Raw genomic sequence first — 18,697 nt, 5'->3', positions numbered from 1 at the left:
CTGAAAGTCAGCAGCGGGGATAAAGAGGAGCGGAGGCAGAAACTTAAACCTGCCAGAGAACCAGAGCTGCTGCAGCAGGAGGGCAGGGGAGAGGAACCAGGACCAGGACCAGGACCAGGACCAGGACCAGGACCAGGACCAGGACCAGAGCTAGGATCTGCAAACATGAAGAACAGACTGTGGTGAGGAGATGTTTTAATCCTGAGAGCTTCTTAATCTGCAGCTGAACTATTATTATTATTATTATTATTATTATTATTAGTATTTTATTATTATTATTTTTTATTATTATTGTCGTTGTTATTATTATGATTATTATTATTATTTTATTATGATCATTGCTCTCATTATTGCTGTTGTTGCTGGTTGCGCTCGTGCTGGATGTCAGGGTTTAAGCTGCTGCTGCAGCGGTTTGCAGGTGTGTGTGTGTGTGTGTGTGTGTCCCTTTGTGTGCGCACGTCTCCGTGCGTGTGCATGCGTGCATGTCTCCGTGCACATCTAAGTTTCGTCTCCCATGAAGTGGCGCGCCCCTGAACGTGGTGACGTCACGCCTTAGGTTTCGTTTCGGCGGAAGCTGAAGTTAAACGGGGGGTGGGGGGGGGGGGGGGGGGGTGGGGGGTACGGGGGGGTACGGGGGGGGGGGGCAGGAACAGCTCAAATCAAACTTATAGTGAGAGTCTGAAATCTCTTCTCATCCAACAAACCTCTCACAGCATCAGCCCGTCTTTAAACATAGATTTTCTATTTATTCTTCCTGCTCTGTTGTTCCAGAGAGGTGAGCTGTGAAGTGAGGAGTTGTGGTGAAATATCGCTTTCCAGAAAAGTACATTTTATTTAATATTATAAATATTAAATAATAGATAATATAATTAAATTAATAAATAATATATTATTTAGTAGTTTGTCTGTAGAAATTAGACACTTTGATCAGAATCTTCTTCACATTTCAGGAGGAATTCCAGCCTCCGCCCGGCCGGAACCGGAACGCTCAGTCCACACGGTCTGGTTCAGTTCTGAGGTTCTGTGTTCACGGCTCCGGCTGTAAAAGGTTCCAGGAGTCTAAAGACTCAGATGAAGACGTTCTGTCACGTTTCATTATTCAACAGTCGTTCTGTTTTATTCTGTTTAGGGTTAGGCTAACTTTTTTTATTTTTTTTTTTTATTTTCTTCTTCTCTTCGTTGGTTCTTGACGACTGGGTTCTCCTCGTTCCAGGTTCTCCTTCCAGCTTCCCTGTTTCCTGTTTGGATCTTTACTGGGTGAGTTTCCCTTCAGGTTCTCCAGAGAACGTCTTCCTTCACTGAGGTTCTCTCTGCCCTCCCGCCTCAGTGTTCTGGCTTTGATTGGATGCAGGAACATTGTTCTAACATTCTGTGATGTTCTGCTATTCTCCATCTTACAACGTTCTCTGATGTTCTGATGTTCGGCGGTGCGCTGACGGCGGTGCGCTGACGGCGGTTCTCCCTGCGGTTCCAGGTTCTCCGCCGCCCGCCTCCTCCCCCCTCAGCGTCTCCACGGCGGTGGGGAACCAGGTGGTTCTGCCCTGCAGCTGGAGAACCCCGCTGGGGGCGCGGGTTCCGCCGCAGTGCCACGTGCAGTGGGTGAGCCCGGCCGACACGGTGTTCGAGCAGCGGGGGGAGCAGCGGTTCGAGGCCGAGGAGTTCCGCGGCCGGCTGGAGGTCCCGGAGGACCGGCTGGGTTCCGGCGACTGTTCTCTGATCATCAGCGACGCCCAGCTGGCCGACAGCGGCAGCTACCACGGCTTCATGGTTCTGGACGGAGAACGCGCCCGCAGAACCCGCGTCTTCGTCCAGAGCGTCCGGCTGTCCGTGCACGGTCAGTGGTTCGATTCCCGCCTCCGCAGAGGGAACCGGACCGGAGACCGCCGGCCCGCTCCGGGGATTCCAGACCAACGTGACCCGGTTCTTGTGGTTCTGCATCCTCAGACCATAAATTCCTGCAGACGGGCCTCCTGGGGGGGCAGCTGGTCCTGCAGCTCCACACCCGGTTCTCCGTCAGGGTGGTGTTCCAGAGCAGGTGAGCCGCTCTCTGAGGGTTCCCCTGAAGGTTCCCCTGAAGGTTCCGCCGGGTCTCACTCCATGGTTCTCCACAGGAACAGCTCGGAGTGGGCGGTGCTGTGGGTGAGGGGGGACGGAACCGGAACCGGAACCGGAACCGGGCCCCGCCTGGAGAAGGACCCCCTGTTGGAGCAGCTGACCCTGAAGAGCCTGGAACCTTCCGACGAGGGAACCTACAAGGTTCTGGACGAGCAGGGCCTGTCGGTCAGCACGGTGCAGCTGTCTGTGAAAGGTCAGCAGAACCTCAGCAGAACCTCAGCAGAACCTCAGCAGAACCTCAGCAGAACCAGCACACTAGGCCGCCAACACGGCACGCCTCCGTCACCTCAGCACCAACACCTGGTCACCATGGTAACAGCCCGGCGGCCGCCTGTCTTCATCTCACTGTTTCTGTTCCACAGAGAACGAGCCGCAGAACGTCAGTTTACATCAAGCGCAGAACCAGACGCCAGCAGGTGAGAACCGGTTCTAGATCAGGTTCCTTCACTGGAGCTTCAAAATCCAGAATCTCCAGAGCAGCTCAGTCGCTGAACCCTGTGGTTAGCATTAGCCTACGGTTAGCATTAGCCTGCATACACAGTGACAGTGGTTAGCATTAGCCTGCATACAGTGCCTGTGGTTAGCATTAGCCTATGGTTAGCATTAGCTTGCATACATATTGCCTGTGGTTAGTATTACCCTGCATACACAGTGACAGTGGTTAGCATTAGCCTGTGGTTAACATTAGCCTGCATACACAGTGACAGTGGTTAGCATTAGCCTGTAGTTAGCATTAGCCTGTGGTTAACATTAGCCTGCATACACAGTGACAGTGGTTAGCATTAGCCTGTGGTTAACATTAGCCTGCATACACAGTGACAGTGGTTAGCATTAGCCTGTAGTTAGCATTAGCCTGTGGTTAGCATTAGCACTGAGCTGCCTGATGTAACTGGTTTCTTTCTTTCCACAGTAGCTTGTTTGAAAGCAGCTAGCAGTTTACTGAACGCAGAACGTTCCGATGTTCTCTGATGTTCTCCTGTTGCAGGTTCTGCAGCTCAGAGCGGCGGCTCGGCTCTCCTCCTCCTTTCTGCGCTCATCCTCACTTTGGAGGTTCTTCTGCCCTGACCTTTGACCTCTGAGCACTTAGCTGCAGAGATGCTCCGAGTCTCCTGGAGAACCTCGGTTCTCCTTCAGTTCTCCGCAAAGACGGGAGAAAGGTGAAAGTGCTGCGGCCGGTCCAGTTCCGGTCCTGGTTCCGGTCCTGGTTCCGGTTCTGATGAGGCCTGATGGACTGTTACAGTGACGTCGTTGCGTCACCAGGCGTTCCTCAGGGTTCTGTCCTGGGGCCTCTTTATGTTCTCTCTGAGAAACGTGAAGTGGTTCTGTGGACCACTTCATTAAGACCAGGCACAACCCCGTGGTGCGTTTAAGGAAACTCGGACACGAGAGAGTCAGACATGAGCAGAAGCTCCTCAGAACTGCAGTGAAGGTTCATCCTGCCACACACACACACACACAGGGACACAGTGTCCCTGTGTGTGTGTGTGTGTGTGTGTGTGTGCACAGGTCACACAGACTTACCTTTGGTTTAATACTGACTTATAAAAGCTGAATAAAACTAAGAGGTTTTCCATCACCAGTCTGCAGGTGAAGCTCTCTAATCTCTGAGTGTCCTTAAACGCACCACGTCCTTAAAGCAGGGTTCCTACACAGTATGGAAAGTATGGAAAAGTATGGAATTTGATTTTAGAATTTTCCAGATCTGGAAAAGTATGGAAAATTGAAACTATTGTATGGAAAAATATTCATGTTTCCAAGACTTCTATCATTGTTATATTTTCTAAAAAACAAAAAACAAAAACAAAAACCAAAAAAAGGAAAGAAAAAGAATATAGAAAAAAGAGAAATGCATCGATCTGTTGGCAGCAGCTAAAAATGTTTGTGTGAGAGCACACAGACGGTTACGGTCCTGGAAAACATTTGGGCAGATTTCTCAGCTGACATTACACTCCGGCCCGGTAGGTGGCAGGCTGGCAGCAATGCACCTGTAAACTGGATGCCAACATAGATATATATACAAACCCTACATGGCTCATGCGCGTTGTAACCCAGTGGGGACTAACGTCGTCACATGGCGGCCATCTTGGGACAGGGCCACTCACTCACTCATCACATTAAAGGGCATCTCCGGTTTTTTGACACCTGGACCTTATTTCTAGGTGTGTGCATGCGCATTTACTCACTCAGACAAACATCGTGCAGCTCGGAGTCCTTCAGAAGTTATTTAGATCCAACCGATTTAGCGCGGGCCACGGCAAGGGAGCTTCAGCGCGGGACATAATCTCTGCAAAATCGGTCATTTCGGCTTTATTTTTTCATCCATTGCCAGTGTTATCATAAAGTCAGCTCGTCTACCGTCTTCAGGTGGGTCAGCTGACAGTTTTTGCTTACTTAGCCACAATTAGCTCGGATGGGAACGTTGGAGCTCCTCTCGACAGCAGAAAGGCACTCTGAGTCGCTGCCATGCCGGGTGGGGGGCTGCATCCTCCCGGCGAGTCAGACGCCCGGGCGCCGTGACAGCCGAGGCAGACTCAAAGGGCCTTTCTGCTGGGGAGAGCAGCTCCGCGACGTTCCCATCCGAGCTAATTGTGGCTAAGTTAGCCCAGCGGAGGTGCACTGCGCGTGGGCTGCGGGGCACTCCTGGAAGTCTCTCCTCACCGAGAGTCTCTGGAGGTCTCCAGGCCGGGCGAGGAGCGCTGTGCGCGGGCCGCAGCGCGGCCGACGGGAGAGGCTCCAGCATCCGAGCTAATTGTGGCTAAGTTAGCACGGTGTCAGAGAAGAGCGAAGCGCAGCAGATGCTATCAGAGCAGAGCAGAGTTTTGAGCATCCAACCCCGGATCGAAAGGCAACCCGGGGCCGCCACGGGCCCCCCCGTGCTGCACGGGGCCCAGCGCCGCCGCCGTGGTGGACGGTTCGCCCGACCGAGCGGCCCAGCCTCCAGGCCCGTTCGGGCTCCGCAGGCGGGCGATCGGACCCACGCGCCAGCCACCCCTGGCTGTCCGACCGTGGCGGTAGCTGAGCTGACTTTATGCAGCCTCCCGGCGAGTCAGACGTCTGTGCGCCATGACAGCAAGGCCGAGTCAGTGCCTTTCTGTTCGGGAGAGGAGCTCCAGCGTTCCCATCCGAGCTAATTGTGGCTAAGTTATCGAAAACTGTCAGCTGACCCACCTGAAGACGGTAGACGAGCTGACTTTATGATAACACTTTATGATTATGGATGAAAAAATATAGCTGAAATGAGCGATTTTGCAGAGATTATGTCCCGCACTGAAGCTCCCTTGCCGTGGCCCGCGCTATATTGGTTGGATCTAAATAACTTCTGAAGGACTCCGAGCTGCACGATGTTTGTCTGAGTGAGTATATGAGCATGCACACACCTAGAAATAAGGTCCAGGTGTCAAAAAACCGGAGTTACCCTTTAATGTCAATTGAGCGTCAACTTTGAAATAGCTGGTGATTGCTCAATTTTCGTTCGATTTTCAAACGACTTGGTTTGAAAATCCAAACCACATCTTGTCTGACGTTAGAAACGTCAGACAAGTAGATATTTAACTGCATGCAAAAAGAAAAGTTGTGATTTTAACATTTAGTCTGAATCATAGCAACATAACGTCAGTAATAAATCAAACCGTCTGTAAATCCGTCAAGAATTCAATGAGTTGAGTATTTTAGTGTAAATCACTCACCTTCCCTTAGATTACACAGAGCGCCCTGGAGTGGCCCACTGTCCAAAGATGACCACCAGTGAACAATGTTGTTGACTCCGCCTTGAAGGCCTCAGTATGCTTCCCCGTCACCGCGACGTCATTCCTACAACGTCTGCGCCACGCCCTACGTTGTTCCTACGCTAGGGCTTGACGCGCACCTCCCAAAAATCCTGACTTCGCATCGCGGCGATGAGTGGTGACGTGAATGTCGAGGGCTGTGATTAGTCCGCTTTCGCGTTGTTTATAGAATGAAGTAGAACTCTCCCCGAATGCTTTTCTGATCCAAACAGTCCTTCGGGAGAAGTTTAGATCCAAAATTGAGCGGCACACATCCCTATACTGTTAGCAGTGTTAGCACTGTTAGCAGACGGGGCTATGTGTATAGCCGCTCCTAAAACGGCTTTAATCGTCCAAAAACTCATTAGTTTCACCAATATTTCATCATGGTCCACTCAGCCTCTCCTCCACCACAGCCCGGTGTCGCCAGATATGTCATATATGCAGATATATGTTCGATAAGTGCACGTGTCTAGATATCTATGTCTATAGATCGGTGTCCAGGTAAAAGCCGGAGCTACGGAAGCCGCATTGTTGTTGTGACTGCCTAGCGGCTTGGCGGTGAAACTGCAGAGGAGGGCGTTCCCTTGATGCAGAAGCAAGATATGTTCGGTAGCGGCGTAGGGTTGCCGGTGTAGGAACGACGTCGCTGCAATGGGGAAGCATACTGAGGCCTTAAGGCATCTAGTTCTTATGTGATATCTATGGATGCCAACCACCAAGCAAAACCAACAGAAGAAGAAATAGGGCAGGTGAACTAGCTACTGCTCGTGAGCGAGCTAAAATGGGAAGATGTAAATTTTCAGAGGAGTAGGGCTGGGTACCGTTTAACAGTACCTCAGTGGTACCGACCGAAAAACTCCGGTATATACTGGTACCGAACAAGAGACGTGCGTACGGGTATCAGTTTCGGTTCTTAAAGTGGCTGCGTGGTCAATAAACATGCGCGGAAATGATGGTTCAGTTCTTCTCTTTTACTGAAAAAAACGGCACATCCATCATTGAACATGTTACCACGTCTTACCAGCTCACTCTCTTTCTAACAGCATGCAGAGAGAGCCTCACAGAGAGCCTGCAGCCTGCAGCCCTTCTTCCTCTGTGGTGTCTGTTTAAAATAAGGTTGAACATGCAAACAGCATACCTAGTGACATGAAGTGCAAATGCAGTCATGGTGTCGTCCGTGCGCCGTGAAGGCAGGTACCGAAAAAAGTACCGTTCAGGAACTGGTACCATACGTGAGGTATCGAAAAAGTACTTGTACCCGAAAAATATCTAACGGTACCCAGCCCTACAGAGGAGTGGCTAAAAAATCCCAAATACAAAGGCTGGTTGGCAAAGGATTCCGGGCAGACAAGAAAAGCAAAATGCAGACTTTGCATAAAGTCCTTCAACATCTCCAACATGGGGGAGGCGGCGGTGCTGAGCCACATGATAGGGAAGAAACACAGCTCAGGATGGAAACCAAGGAGTTCCTTGTCACAGCTGTGACAAAGCTGCTGGATAAATGCCCCCTTAAAGGAATACTCCAAAGATTTTGGACCCACGCCCTTTCCCTATCATTGACAAAGCTGGACAAGCTCATAAATACTTTTTTGTGGCTGGTTCCCAGCTGTTAGCATCGTAGTTAGCTTAGGTCAATTGCTGGAAGTCAATAGGAATCAGAGCCGGACTGACGAAAGTGGACAAAATACTCCTTCCAGTGGTCCAGGGGACGGCGTATTAGCACGTGAAGTAAATCCGAATGGTTATAAAACATTTTAAAAGACGTGTTTTCTTTTCAATCCATTAAAATAACGTTTTGATACACACAGATCTGCGCATGGCAGTGCTCCGCGGAAGGATATACCGGAGCACAGCAGTAGCAGCCATAGATTCACCCGCTGTGCGCCGGTATATCCTTCCGCGGAGCACTATGCTTACTAAAATGTCACAAATTATTTGATGTTTTTGGCGAGAAGTCTGGAAATTTGGGTATGGAAAAAGTATGGAATTTTGAAATGGCAAATATGTAGGAACCCTGTTAAAGGAACACTCCGAAGACTTTGGACCCACGCCCTATCCCTATCATTGACAAAGTGAGATAAGCTCATAAATACTTTTTTTGTGTCTGTGTGTCCAGCGGCTGGATCCCAGCTGTTAGCATCGTAGTTAGCTTAGCTCAGCTGCTGGAGGTGAAGAGGAGACAGAGCCGGACTGACGAAAGTGGACAGAATCCTCCTTCCAGTGGTCCAGGGGACGGCGAAGTAAATCCGAATGGTTATAAAACTTTTTAAAAGACGTGTTTTCTTTTCAATCCGTTAAATTAACGTTCTGATACACAGACCTGCACATGGCAGAGCTCTGGAAGGAAATACCGGAGCACAGCGGCCGAGTCTGTGGCTGCTACTGCTGTGCTCCGGTATTTCCTTCCAGAGCTCTGCCATGTGCAGGTCTGTGGATCAAAACGTTATTTTAAGGGATTGAAAAGAAAACACGTCTTTTAAAAAGTTTTATAACCATTGGGATTGAGTTCCCGTGCTAATACGCCGTCCCCTGGACCACTGGAAGGAGGATTCTGTCCACTTTCGTCAGTCCGGCTCTGTCTCCTCTTCACCTCCAGCAGCTGAGCTAAGCTAACTACGATGCTAACAGCTAGGATCCAGCCGCTGGACGCACAGACAAAAAAAATATTTATGAGCTTATCTCACTTTGTCAATGATAGGGATAGGGAGCGGGTCCAAAATCTTCGGAGTGTTCCTTTAAATCTCTAATTTCTCGAATGAAAAAGCTTCATAAACTCTAAAATCAGAGAAAATCATCAGACTGTAGATGTTTCTGTTGTAAATGACTCTTATTGTGAAATAAAATCATTCAACCTCAGCTTTTCTACCAAAAACCCAAAAAGCCTAAAGCATAAAATATTTCAGGTTTTCTTAATTTGTCAGTTTTTCTCAGAACTCTGAGAACTCTGAGAAAATAACTTAAATATTTCTCTTCTATCAAATGTCATCCATAGAACTAAAAGAAACATCAGTTTGATAATCTCATTGTGTGAACTTAACTTATTTTGTGAACTTCTAATAAATTCATTATGAATTGATGTTTTTTAGTTTTCTGAAAGAAATTAAAGAAATGAAGATTTTTGTTGAAAATGAAGGATTCATGTGTAATTTCTTTGTTTTATTTAATGTCTTTAACTGTTTAAATATCTTCAACTTTCAATAATAAAAGAAGAAGTAAAGAAATCTTATGAAAGTTTCAAAGCAGCTCATGGACGACGCTTTCATTTCATTTCTCACACACACACACACACACACACACACACACACACACACACACACACACACACTTTTCAGACAGTTGCTTGTGCCACTGTGGGTCATTCCCATCATGCTTTGCGCTGGGACATGCTTCACCAGCGAGGCCCCGCCCCCAAATTCAGATCAGATTTGTCTTCATGTAATCAGATTACCTCTGCTTCCCGTCAGCGTCTGATTCATGTTTTCATCACATCCGGTCTGGAGAGACTCACTTCCTGTTGTCTGTCCCTGGAGCCCCGCCTCCCCTCCCTGAAGCCCCGCCCCTGTTCTGTTCCGGAGGTTCTGCTGTGGCCGACTCCGACGCCGTCTTCCCACCGGACGTGGCGCGATGAGTTTACACACAGTCAATGTCATGACGCCACTGTCGCCCAGTCTTGAGTGGCGAGCGTCTCCAGTGAAAACTCGCTCGCCGCTTCACGGCGGCGGCGGCGGCGGCGGCGGCGAGGGATTTGGCATTTTTGTACCAGCGATTAAACTGGAGCATGTAGCGCGGCGCGGTTTCATTTGACGCGCGACTGAATGTGCGCTCGCCGCGTCCGGCGGAAACACGGCGTCACACTCCGGGTCGTCCTCAGGTCCGGCGGAGCAGGACGCTCTGCGGGCGCCGCGGCAACACACTCAATACAAACACCAAAACACCAAAACACGAGTAGAGGAGGAGTCGATGTTTAATGGACATTCAGGAGTGTGTGTGTCTCACTGTGAGTGTGTGTGTGTGTGTGTGTGAGTCAGACGCTGGGCTTGTGTGTGTGTGTGTGTGTGTGTGTGTGTGTGTTTGTGTGTGTGTGTGTGTGTGTGTGTGTGAGTCAGACGTTGGGCTTGTGTGTGTGTGTGTGTGTGTGTGTGTGTGTGTGTGAGAGAGTGTGTGTGGCTCAGAAGTTGGGCTTGTGCTTCTTCACCTCCACCATCAGGTGGTGCAGGTTGATGAGTTCGGACCGGACCGCCAGGCTGCGGAGGGGGGGCTGGTTCAGGACTTTGTGGAAGCCGTGGTAGTACTGGATCAGCTGGGTGAGGGCTCCCTGTGGGGGGGGGGGGGCGGTTAATACACACTCTGACACACACACACACACACCTGGACCACAGGACCGACAGGAAGACCCTGATCCGGATCAATAACGGCACTGAGACCAGATCAGCTCCTTCACCGGCTCCCAGCTGCAGCCGGGACCCAACCAGAACCTGGACCTGGACTCCCTGGTCCAGGTCTACTCTCACATGGTGCTCGGTTCTCCTCTGTGGTTCCCAGACTCTGGTTCTGCTGAGTCCGCTGTACTTCCTGGACTACCAGCCTCCTCCTGCTGGTCCGGTAACGGAATCCACTGAACAGAGTCCAGCAGCAGCACCAGGCCCGGTCGGAGGGTCCCGGAGTCCCTCAGCGCTCCGACACAGCTCAATGAGTCGCCTGGCCCCGCCCCTCACAGTAAACCTGGCCCCGCCCTCACAGTAAACCTGGCCCCGCCCTCACAGTAAACCTGGCCCCTCACAGTAAACCTGGCCCCGCCCCTCACAGTAAACCTGGCCCCGCCCCTCCCCTCACAGTAAACCTGGCCACGCCCTCACAGTAAACCTGGCCCCGCCCTCACAGTAAACCTGGCCACACCCTCACAGTAAACCTGGCCCCGCCCTCACAGTAAACCTGGCCCCGCCCCTCCCCTCACAGTAAACCTGGCCACGCCCTCACAGTAAACCTGGCCCCGCCCTCACAGTAAACCTGGCCACACCCTCACAGTAAACCTGGCCCCGCCCTCACAGTAAACCTGGCCACGCCCTCACAGTAAACCTGGCCCCGCCCCTCCCCTCACAGTAAACCTGGCCACGCCCTCACAGTAAACCTGGCCCCGCCCTCACAGTAAACCTGGCCCCGCCCTCACAGTAAACCTGGCCACGCCCTCACAGTAAACCTGGCCACACCCCTCTCCTCACACTAAACCTGGCCCCGCCCTCACAGTAAACCTGGCCCCGCCCCTCCCCTCACAGTAAACCAGGCCACGCCCCCTCACAGTAAACCAGGCCACGCCCCTCCACTCAGTAAACCTGGCCACGCCCTCACAGAAAACCTGGCCACGCCCCTCAGTAAACCTGGCCACGCCCCTCAGTAAACCTGGCCACGCCCCTCACATTAAGGGCGGGGCCGGTCCTGGCAGGTCGGAGGTTCTGAAGCTTCATGTTCGCTGCTCTGTTTGAACCAACTAGCTTAGCTACAAGCTAGCAGAGGTCGTTTGCTCATGTGACCAGGCCGCAAAGAATTATGGGAACTGTAGTCACAACAACACGGACTGACTGGTCTGCTGGTCTCTGTTCCCGGCTCGGCCCATGAGGCGCTCTGAGGTTCCTCCCAGCGGAGAACACGGTACTGGAGACTGGAGACTGATCAGAGAGCAGCGGAACTGAGCCCCTCCTGCTGGGGGCAGAACCAGAACCAGAACCAGAACCCACCCCTCTGAGGTGAAAAAAAAGGGGGGGGCAACACCATTGACCTTTGACCTAATCAAAGCACTTTTAGCACTTACTAAAGTGTTGTTTATGTTCTAAAGAGTTCCTCATGTTCTCCGTGGCGTTGGGCGTCTGCTGAGTGGAGCAGCAGACCGGTGGGGCTGACCCGGGTCCAGCTCACCTGGATGATGCTGGTTCCGTTCTTGAAGTTGGTGAACGACCTCATGACCTCCTGACTCATCGCCTCCACCGACTGCTTCCAGGAGCTGGAGAACCCGCGGACCAGCTGGCAGATCCGAGCTGCGGAACCACACGGAACCACAGTGATCCACAGAGATCCACAGAGATCCACAGTGATCCACAGAGATCCACAGAGATCCACAGAGATCCACAGAGATCCACACACAGAACCAAATAGAACCACACAGATTAACACACGGAACCACAGAGATCCACAGAGATCCACCCAGAACCACCCACAGAACAGATCAGCATAATGATCAGTGTGACTGGTGTGTACTGACCGGTGTGTATTGACCGGTGTGTATTGACCGGTGTGTATTGATTGGTGTGTATTGATTGGTGTGTATTGACCGGTGTGTACTGACCGGTGTGTATTGACCGGTGTGTATTGACCGGTGTGTATTGACCGGTGTGTATTAGGGCCCGACCGATATGGTTTTTTTTAGGCCGATGCTGATTCTGATATTTGACAGAAAAAAAATTCCGATGTTTGATTTTTCAACCGATTAATTTACAAAATATTTAATGAATAAAATGTGAATATATGATGTCACCAATAGTCCGACACCAACATTACTGCATAACAACACAGTGAGACGCTGCTACAGCCTGTCACGCTGTAGCAGTCTCTGCCAAAGTAAACCTAAGAGTGACCTCAACATGACATCATCACGTCATGACATCATGACATCATGGCTTCATGACGTCATGACGGCTGCTGAACACAGACAGTAATGCTATCATTATTCTGATCATTGCTATCTTCCTGTCCACCAGGCTCAGCGCGGATTGATCTGCGTCGTCTGCGCTGCAGACAGATTTTGTGACGTCGTTGTGCGTAAAAAATAAAAATAAAATCGAATTATTCAAATGAATTCGATCTCTCCCCAGCTCTAAGCTGCACCACTGATTATCACTGTTTCAGTTCGGGTTGATACTGGTTTTCAATAGATGAGCTCAGGACATTTTACTGGGTTCAAACTGGCACAAAAGGTCTTTCTGCTCTTTCTGAACGTTTTAAAATATCAGCCTCTCTCTGACGCAGCCTCCTTCCATCAAAGCCTGGAGCAGCTGCAGCCGAGACCAGTACCAGCCCCGGCTGCTCCAACAGGGCTGACGGCGGTCACTCGGGCGCCGCCCCGCGACTCAAACAGAGAGAAAAGGCAAAAAAAAACTCTGACACTAAACGAGAACAGACACACAAACAATGAGCCCCAGTTTCTATGAATAATATTTAAAAAAAGAGCAGACTGTGTTGGAAAAGCTCCAGAGGACGCCTGGTCAGCGCTCACGCTCCAAACAAGCCCCGCTTCAGTGTGTGTTGTTCAGTGTGTTGTTCAGTGTGTTGTTCAGTGTGTGTTGTTCAGTGTGTTGTTCAGTGTGTTGTTCAGTGTGTTGTTCAGTGTGTTGTTCAGTGTGTTGTTCAGTCAATCAATCAATCAGTGTATTTCTGTACAGCCCAGTATCACAACAACAGCTGCCTCAGAGGCTTCAACATGTTACATTGGTTGGTAAAAATAAAAACAGTGAATAAGCATCATGTTAACATGTCAGATTCACAGTAAGGAGACAGAACGAAGCAGCCACCGCCTTAGACCCTCACATCCAGCAAGAACACACTCCAGAACCCAGTGGGAAGAGAAGAGATCTAGTGGAGAACCACAGTATGGAGGGATCCCTCTCCCAGGGTGTGTTCAGTGTGTATTGTGTGTATTGTTCAGTGTGTATTGTGTGTATTGTGTGTGTATAAACCTTCGTCGTTCTTCAGCCGGTCCAGCTGCCCTTTCTCCATCAGAGCCTCGGCCTCCTTGACGAAGGCGATCATCCCTCCGAACGGAGAAGAGAGGATCTCCTCGATGAACTCCTGACGGAGCAGAGGGGGCGGGGCGGGGGGCGGGGCAGAGCAGAGGGGGCGGGGCAGAGCAGGGGGCGGGGCAGAGAGAGAGCGGAGCAGGGAGCGGGGCAGGGGGTGGAGCATAAGGTGGAGCAGAGAGAGGGTGGAGCAGCTCCACCTGCTGGAGGTGGGGGGGGGGGGGGGGGGGGGGGGGTCTTACCTGCGTTCGAGCCAGAAGGAGCTGCTGGAAACCTTCAACCTCTTTACTGTCGTCTGCTGCCCTCTCCTGGAGGGGAGGTCAGAGGTCAGAGAGAGACACACACACACACACACACACACACACACACACACACACACACACAGTCTTGTATTTCTATCCTTGTGGGGACCGTCCATTGACTCCCATTCATGTCTAGCCCCTAACCCTGACCCTTACCCTAACCCTAACCCACACCACAACAAAGCCTAACCCTAAAGAAATGTTTTTGCACTTTTACTTTTTTCAGTAACAACAACATGGTCAAGAAAACACTGTTTCTCCTACTTAGGACCGGAAAAAGGTCCCACAAGGCACGTCGTTTCACGTTTTGCTATCCATGTGGGGACATTTGGCCCCGACAAGGATAGAAATACTAGAACACACACACACACACACACACACACACACACACACACACACACACACACACACACACACACACACCATGAGCACGCTGAGCATCATGTCGTAGTTGTTGATCAGGAAGATCAGCTGATCTCGTCTGGAGGGAAACTCTGCCGCCATCTTCAGGACGAAGTTCTCCACCTCCACCTGGAGCGCACACACAAACACACACACACACAGTTAACTCTCTGAGGTCCCAGCTTGGCCCGGGGTGTGTGTGTGTGTGTGTGTGTGTGGCACCTGCAGCTGGCCCAGCAGAGTGTTGGTTCTCTCGTTGGGGAACGTCTGGTTGATGCTGACGATGGCCGACGAGAACTCAGCGTAACGCCTGGTGATCTGAGACACACACACACACACACACACAGTGTCTGTGTGTGTGTGTGTGTGTGTGTGTGTGTGTGTGTCTCTGGGTGTGTGTGTACGTAGTGCGGCCGGGTGTCCAGCAGGCCCAGCCTCTGGGGGTCGCTGTTCCGGATGCTCTGGATGTTCTGCTCCAGGATGAACTCGAACCGAGGCCACAGCAGCTCCAGCACGGCGTCCCAGTACCTGACACACACACACACACACACACACACACACACACACACACACACACACACACACACACACACGCACACACACACACTGAACACTGGCATCCGGACCGCAGGAGGTGTGTGTGTGTGTGTGTGTGTCTCTGTGTGTCTCTAGGTGTGTGTGTGTGTGTGTGTCTCTGGGTGGGCGGGGCTACCGGTCCAGGGCGGGGACGCTCCTCTTGGCGGTGATGGCTCTGAAGCGCAGGACGATGTGGATGCAGAGGAAGACGGCGATGCTGTCGAAGCAGTCCGACACGTAGGAGGACATGGTCTTCTGCAGGAGGGACGGCACCGTCAGCCCCGTCCCGGACCCGGACCCCCCCATCCCCCCGGACCCCCCCGTACCAGGAACATGCTGAGCGTTTTCCCCATGATGCTGTTGAACAGGTCCAGGGCCGAGTTCCCCGCCACCATGAAGAAGTCCGACAGGAAGAGGAACTCTCTGCAGCCGTTATCCAGCAGGGCGTAGTGCTGGCTGCGGAACAGCAGCTCGTACGGGTACTGGGGGGGGGGGGGGGGGGGGGGGACGGGGACAGGGACAGGGACAGGGACAGGGGGGGAACGGGGCGGGGGGTCAGGTGGAGGGGGACAGGGGGGACGGGGGGGTGAAATTACAGAATGTGGACAGTGTGAACTGACATTGCTGTGTGAGGGTGGAGCTGTGGCGTGTCAGTGGGCGGAGCCTCACCCTGCTGTCCCCCCTCTGGGCCGTGTGAGGGACCAGGACAGGTCCCTCCAGCTCGGCGGGACTGAGGACGGACCCTCTCTGTCCCAGGGTGAAGATGGTGTTCCTGCTCTTCAGGGACGGCTTGGAGAAGAACCCTGCCTGGTCAAGGAGGCGCAACGGGAGAACCACACCTTCTACCGGGGAACGTTCTACTGCTCTACCGGGGAACGTTCCACCGCTCTACCGGGGAACGTTCCACCGCTCTACCGGGGAACGTTCCACCGCTCCACCTGGGAACGTTCCACCGCTCCACCTGGGAACGTCCCACCGCTCTACCGGGGAACGTCCCACCGCTCTACCGGGGAACGTCCCACCGCTCTACCGGGGAACGTCCCACCGCTCTACCGGGGAACGTCCCACCGCTCTACCGGGGAACGTCCCACCGTTCTACCGGGGAACGTTCCACCGTTCTACTGGGGAACGTTCCACCGTTCTACCGGGGAACGTTCCACCGTTCTACTGGGGAACGTTCCACCGTTCTACCGGGGAACGTCCCACCGCTCTACCGGGGAACGTTCCACCGTTCTACTGGGGAACGTTCCACCGTTCTACCGGGGAACGTTCCACCGTTCTACCGGGGAATGTTCCACCGTTCTACTGGGGAACGTTCCACCGTTCTACCGGGGAACGTTCCACCGTTCTACCGGGGAATGTTCCACCGTTCTACCGGGGAACGTTCCACCGTTCTACTGGGGAACGTTCCACCGTTCTACCGGGGAACGTTCCACCGTTCTACCGGGGAACGTTCCACCGTTCTACCGGGGAACGTTCCACCGTTCTACCGGGGAACGTTCCACCGTTCTACCGGGGAATGTTCCACCGTTCTACCGGGGAACGTTCCACCGTTCTACCAGGGAACGTTCCACCGTTCTACCAGGGAACGTTCCACCGTTCTACCGGGGAACATGAAACATTTCCCCCAATAAGAGCCCGAGGCCTCGTCATAACGTCACTCTGAAAACAAAGCTGTTTCCATGGAAACGTCAGAAAGCCAAAAACAGATGCAGTTCTCCTGTTGGGCCACTGGAGGGAGACATTCTCATGGTTCTTCTACTGAGCAGAACAACTCAGGACCAGGACCAGGACTAGGACTAGAGCCAGGACTAGGACCAGGACTTCTCTGTCTGTCTCCTCGGAGTCCAGGTTCTTTAAGAACCTGGTCATCACAGGTTCTGAGCAGCGCTGCTGTGGAACTGAACCTGAAACTAAACGCTGGTTCTTCTTTTGATACGTTCTAACTGGAGAACCTTTGGTTCCTGATGGTCCTGCTGACCCGGAGAACCTCTGGTTCCTGATGGTCCTGCTGACCTGGAGAACCTCTGGTTCCTGATGGTCCTGCTGACCCGGAGAACCTCTGGTTCCTGATGGTCCAGCTGACCCGGAGAACCTCTGGGTTCTAAAGGATACCCTTCTTGGCGGTGTCCTCCACGCCCATCAGGTCGTCCTTGTCCGCCACCTCCTCGTACTGCGGGGGACGGACAGCGGGTCAGAGCAGGACGGGGAGCGCGGCGGGTCGCCGGTTCGAGTCCCTGACCTGCACTTTGAGCAGCCGCCCGCTGTAGGACTTGAAGTAGCTGTAGTAGATCTTGCTCATGGTGTCCACGTACTCGTCCCGGACCTCCTTGGCCACCGTCCTCTCATTGGCCAGCAGGAACTGGTAGAAGAACCTGGAAGCAGAACCTCCGTCAGGACCGGTTCCCCGGTCCGGGACGAGAGCGGAACATGCGGCAGGACCAGGTTCCGGTCCCGGGTCCCGGCAGACTGACCGGTACTTGAGCAGGGTGTTCTGCGGGATCTGGTAGTTGGTCATGGGCTTCCTGAAGGAGTAGATCTTCTGCAGGATGAACTCTCTGATCTTCGTCACGGCCTGAAAACAGGAAGGAACCCGGTCTGACAACAGGAAGGAACCCGGTCTGACAACAGGAAGGAACCCGGTCAGAGAACAGGAAGGAACCCGGTCAGAGAACAGGAAGGAACCCGGTCAGAGAACAGGAAGGAACCTGGTCAGAGAACAGGAAGGAACCTGGTCAGAGAACAGGAAGGAACCCGGTGTGAGAACAGGAAGGAACCCGGTCTGACAACAGGAAGGAACCCGGTCTGACAACAGGAAGGAACCTGGTCAGAGAACAGGAAGGAACCCGGTCAGAGAACAGGAAGGAACCCGGTCTGACAACAGGAAGGAACCCGGTCTGACAACAGGAAGGAACCTGGTCAGAGAACAGGAAGGAACCCGGTCAGAGAACAGGAAGGAACCCGGTCTGACAACAGGAAGGAACCCGGTCTGACAACAGGAAGGAACCTGGTCAGAGAACAGGAAGGAACCCGGTCAGAGAACAGGAAGGAACCCGGTCTGACAACAGGAAGGAACCCGGTCTGACAACAGGAAGGAACCCGGTCTGACAACAGGAAGGAACCCGGTCTGACAACAGGAAGGAACCCGGTCTGAGAACAGGAAGGAACCCGGTCGGAGAACAGGAAGGAACCCGGTCGGAGAACAGGAAGGAACCCGGTCTGAGAACAGGAAGGAACCCGGTCAGAGAACAGGAAGGAACCCGGTCGGAGAACAGGAAGGAACCCGGTCTGACAACAGGAAGGAACCTGGTCAGAGAACAGGAAGGAACCCGGTCTGAGAACAGGAAGGAACCCGGTCTGAGAACAGGAAGGAACCCGGTCTGACAACAGGAAGGAACCCGGTCTGACAACAGGAAGGAACCCGGTCAGAGAACAGGAAGGAACCCGGTCTGACAACAGGAAGGAACCCGGTCTGACAACAGGAAGGAACCCGGTCTGACAACAGGAAGGAACCTGGTCAGAGAACAGGAAGGAACCCGGTCGGAGAACAGGAAGGAACCCGGTCTGACAACAGGAAGGAACCTGGTCAGAGAACAGGAAGGAACCCGGTCGGAGAACAGGAAGGAACCCGGTCTGACAACAGGAAGGAACCCGGTCTGACAACAGGAAGGAACCTGGTCTGAGAACAGGAAGGAACCCGGTCAGAGAACAGGAAGGAACCCGGTCAGAGAACAGGAAGGAACCCGGTCTG

General features: G+C 52.7%; 2 protein-coding genes across 3 annotated transcripts in view; one reads left to right on the top strand and one right to left on the bottom strand.

The window, feature by feature from the left end:
* Positions 1–5: 5 nt before the first annotated feature.
* Positions 6–7,975, top strand: igldcp (Ig-like domain-containing protein). Its single transcript, XM_030120257.1, has 8 exons — positions 6–182; positions 1,214–1,257; positions 1,475–1,834; positions 1,945–2,035; positions 2,112–2,308; positions 2,478–2,531; positions 3,101–3,756; positions 7,906–7,975. The coding sequence occupies exons 1-7, from the start codon at positions 166–168 to the stop codon at positions 3,178–3,180; spliced, it is 843 nt and encodes a 280-aa protein (XP_029976117.1). The 5' UTR covers positions 6–165; the 3' UTR covers positions 3,181–3,756; positions 7,906–7,975.
* A 1,805-nt stretch (positions 7,976–9,780) lies between these two features.
* Positions 9,781–18,697, bottom strand: part of vps52 (VPS52 subunit of GARP complex) — a 12,281-nt gene continuing 3,364 nt past the window's right edge. Inside the window, exons 8-21 of one of the 2 annotated variants that reach the window (XR_003933908.1) lie at positions 17,421–17,521; positions 17,189–17,321; positions 17,062–17,119; positions 15,616–15,749; positions 15,273–15,428; positions 15,083–15,201; positions 14,775–14,898; positions 14,593–14,688; positions 14,392–14,499; positions 13,909–13,974; positions 13,607–13,718; positions 11,793–11,911; positions 9,963–10,197; positions 9,781–9,904 (exon numbers count right to left, since the gene is read on the bottom strand). Coding sequence is in view for 1 of the 2 variants with exons in the window: in XM_030120243.1 (XP_029976103.1) it covers positions 10,051–10,197; positions 11,793–11,911; positions 13,607–13,718; positions 13,909–13,974; positions 14,392–14,499; positions 14,593–14,688; positions 14,775–14,898; positions 15,083–15,201; positions 15,273–15,428; positions 15,616–15,749; positions 17,062–17,119; positions 17,189–17,321; positions 17,421–17,521 (1,473 nt within the window). In the remaining variant the exon portion in view is untranslated. Of the gene's footprint in view, positions 10,198–11,792; positions 11,912–13,606; positions 13,719–13,908; positions 13,975–14,391; positions 14,500–14,592; positions 14,689–14,774; positions 14,899–15,082; positions 15,202–15,272; positions 15,429–15,615; positions 15,750–17,061; positions 17,120–17,188; positions 17,322–17,420; positions 17,522–18,697 lie in introns of both variants that reach the window. The other variant, XM_030120243.1, reaches the window with a different exon arrangement.

Source organism: Salarias fasciatus, chromosome 22, assembly GCF_902148845.1.
Source record: "Salarias fasciatus chromosome 22, fSalaFa1.1, whole genome shotgun sequence".
NCBI lineage: Eukaryota > Metazoa > Chordata > Actinopteri > Blenniiformes > Blenniidae > Salarias > Salarias fasciatus.
This window is presented reverse-complemented; position numbering and strand designations above follow the sequence as displayed.

Bases quoted from the DNA above. Each gene is read 5' to 3' on its own strand.
- igldcp (XM_030120257.1), top strand. The intron at 1,258-1,474 runs GTGAGTTTCCCT...CTGCGGTTCCAG, and splicing joins CCTGTTTGGATCTTTACTGG to GTTCTCCGCCGCCCGCCTCC. The intron at 2,309-2,477 runs GTCAGCAGAACC...TCTGTTCCACAG, and splicing joins GGTGCAGCTGTCTGTGAAAG to AGAACGAGCCGCAGAACGTC.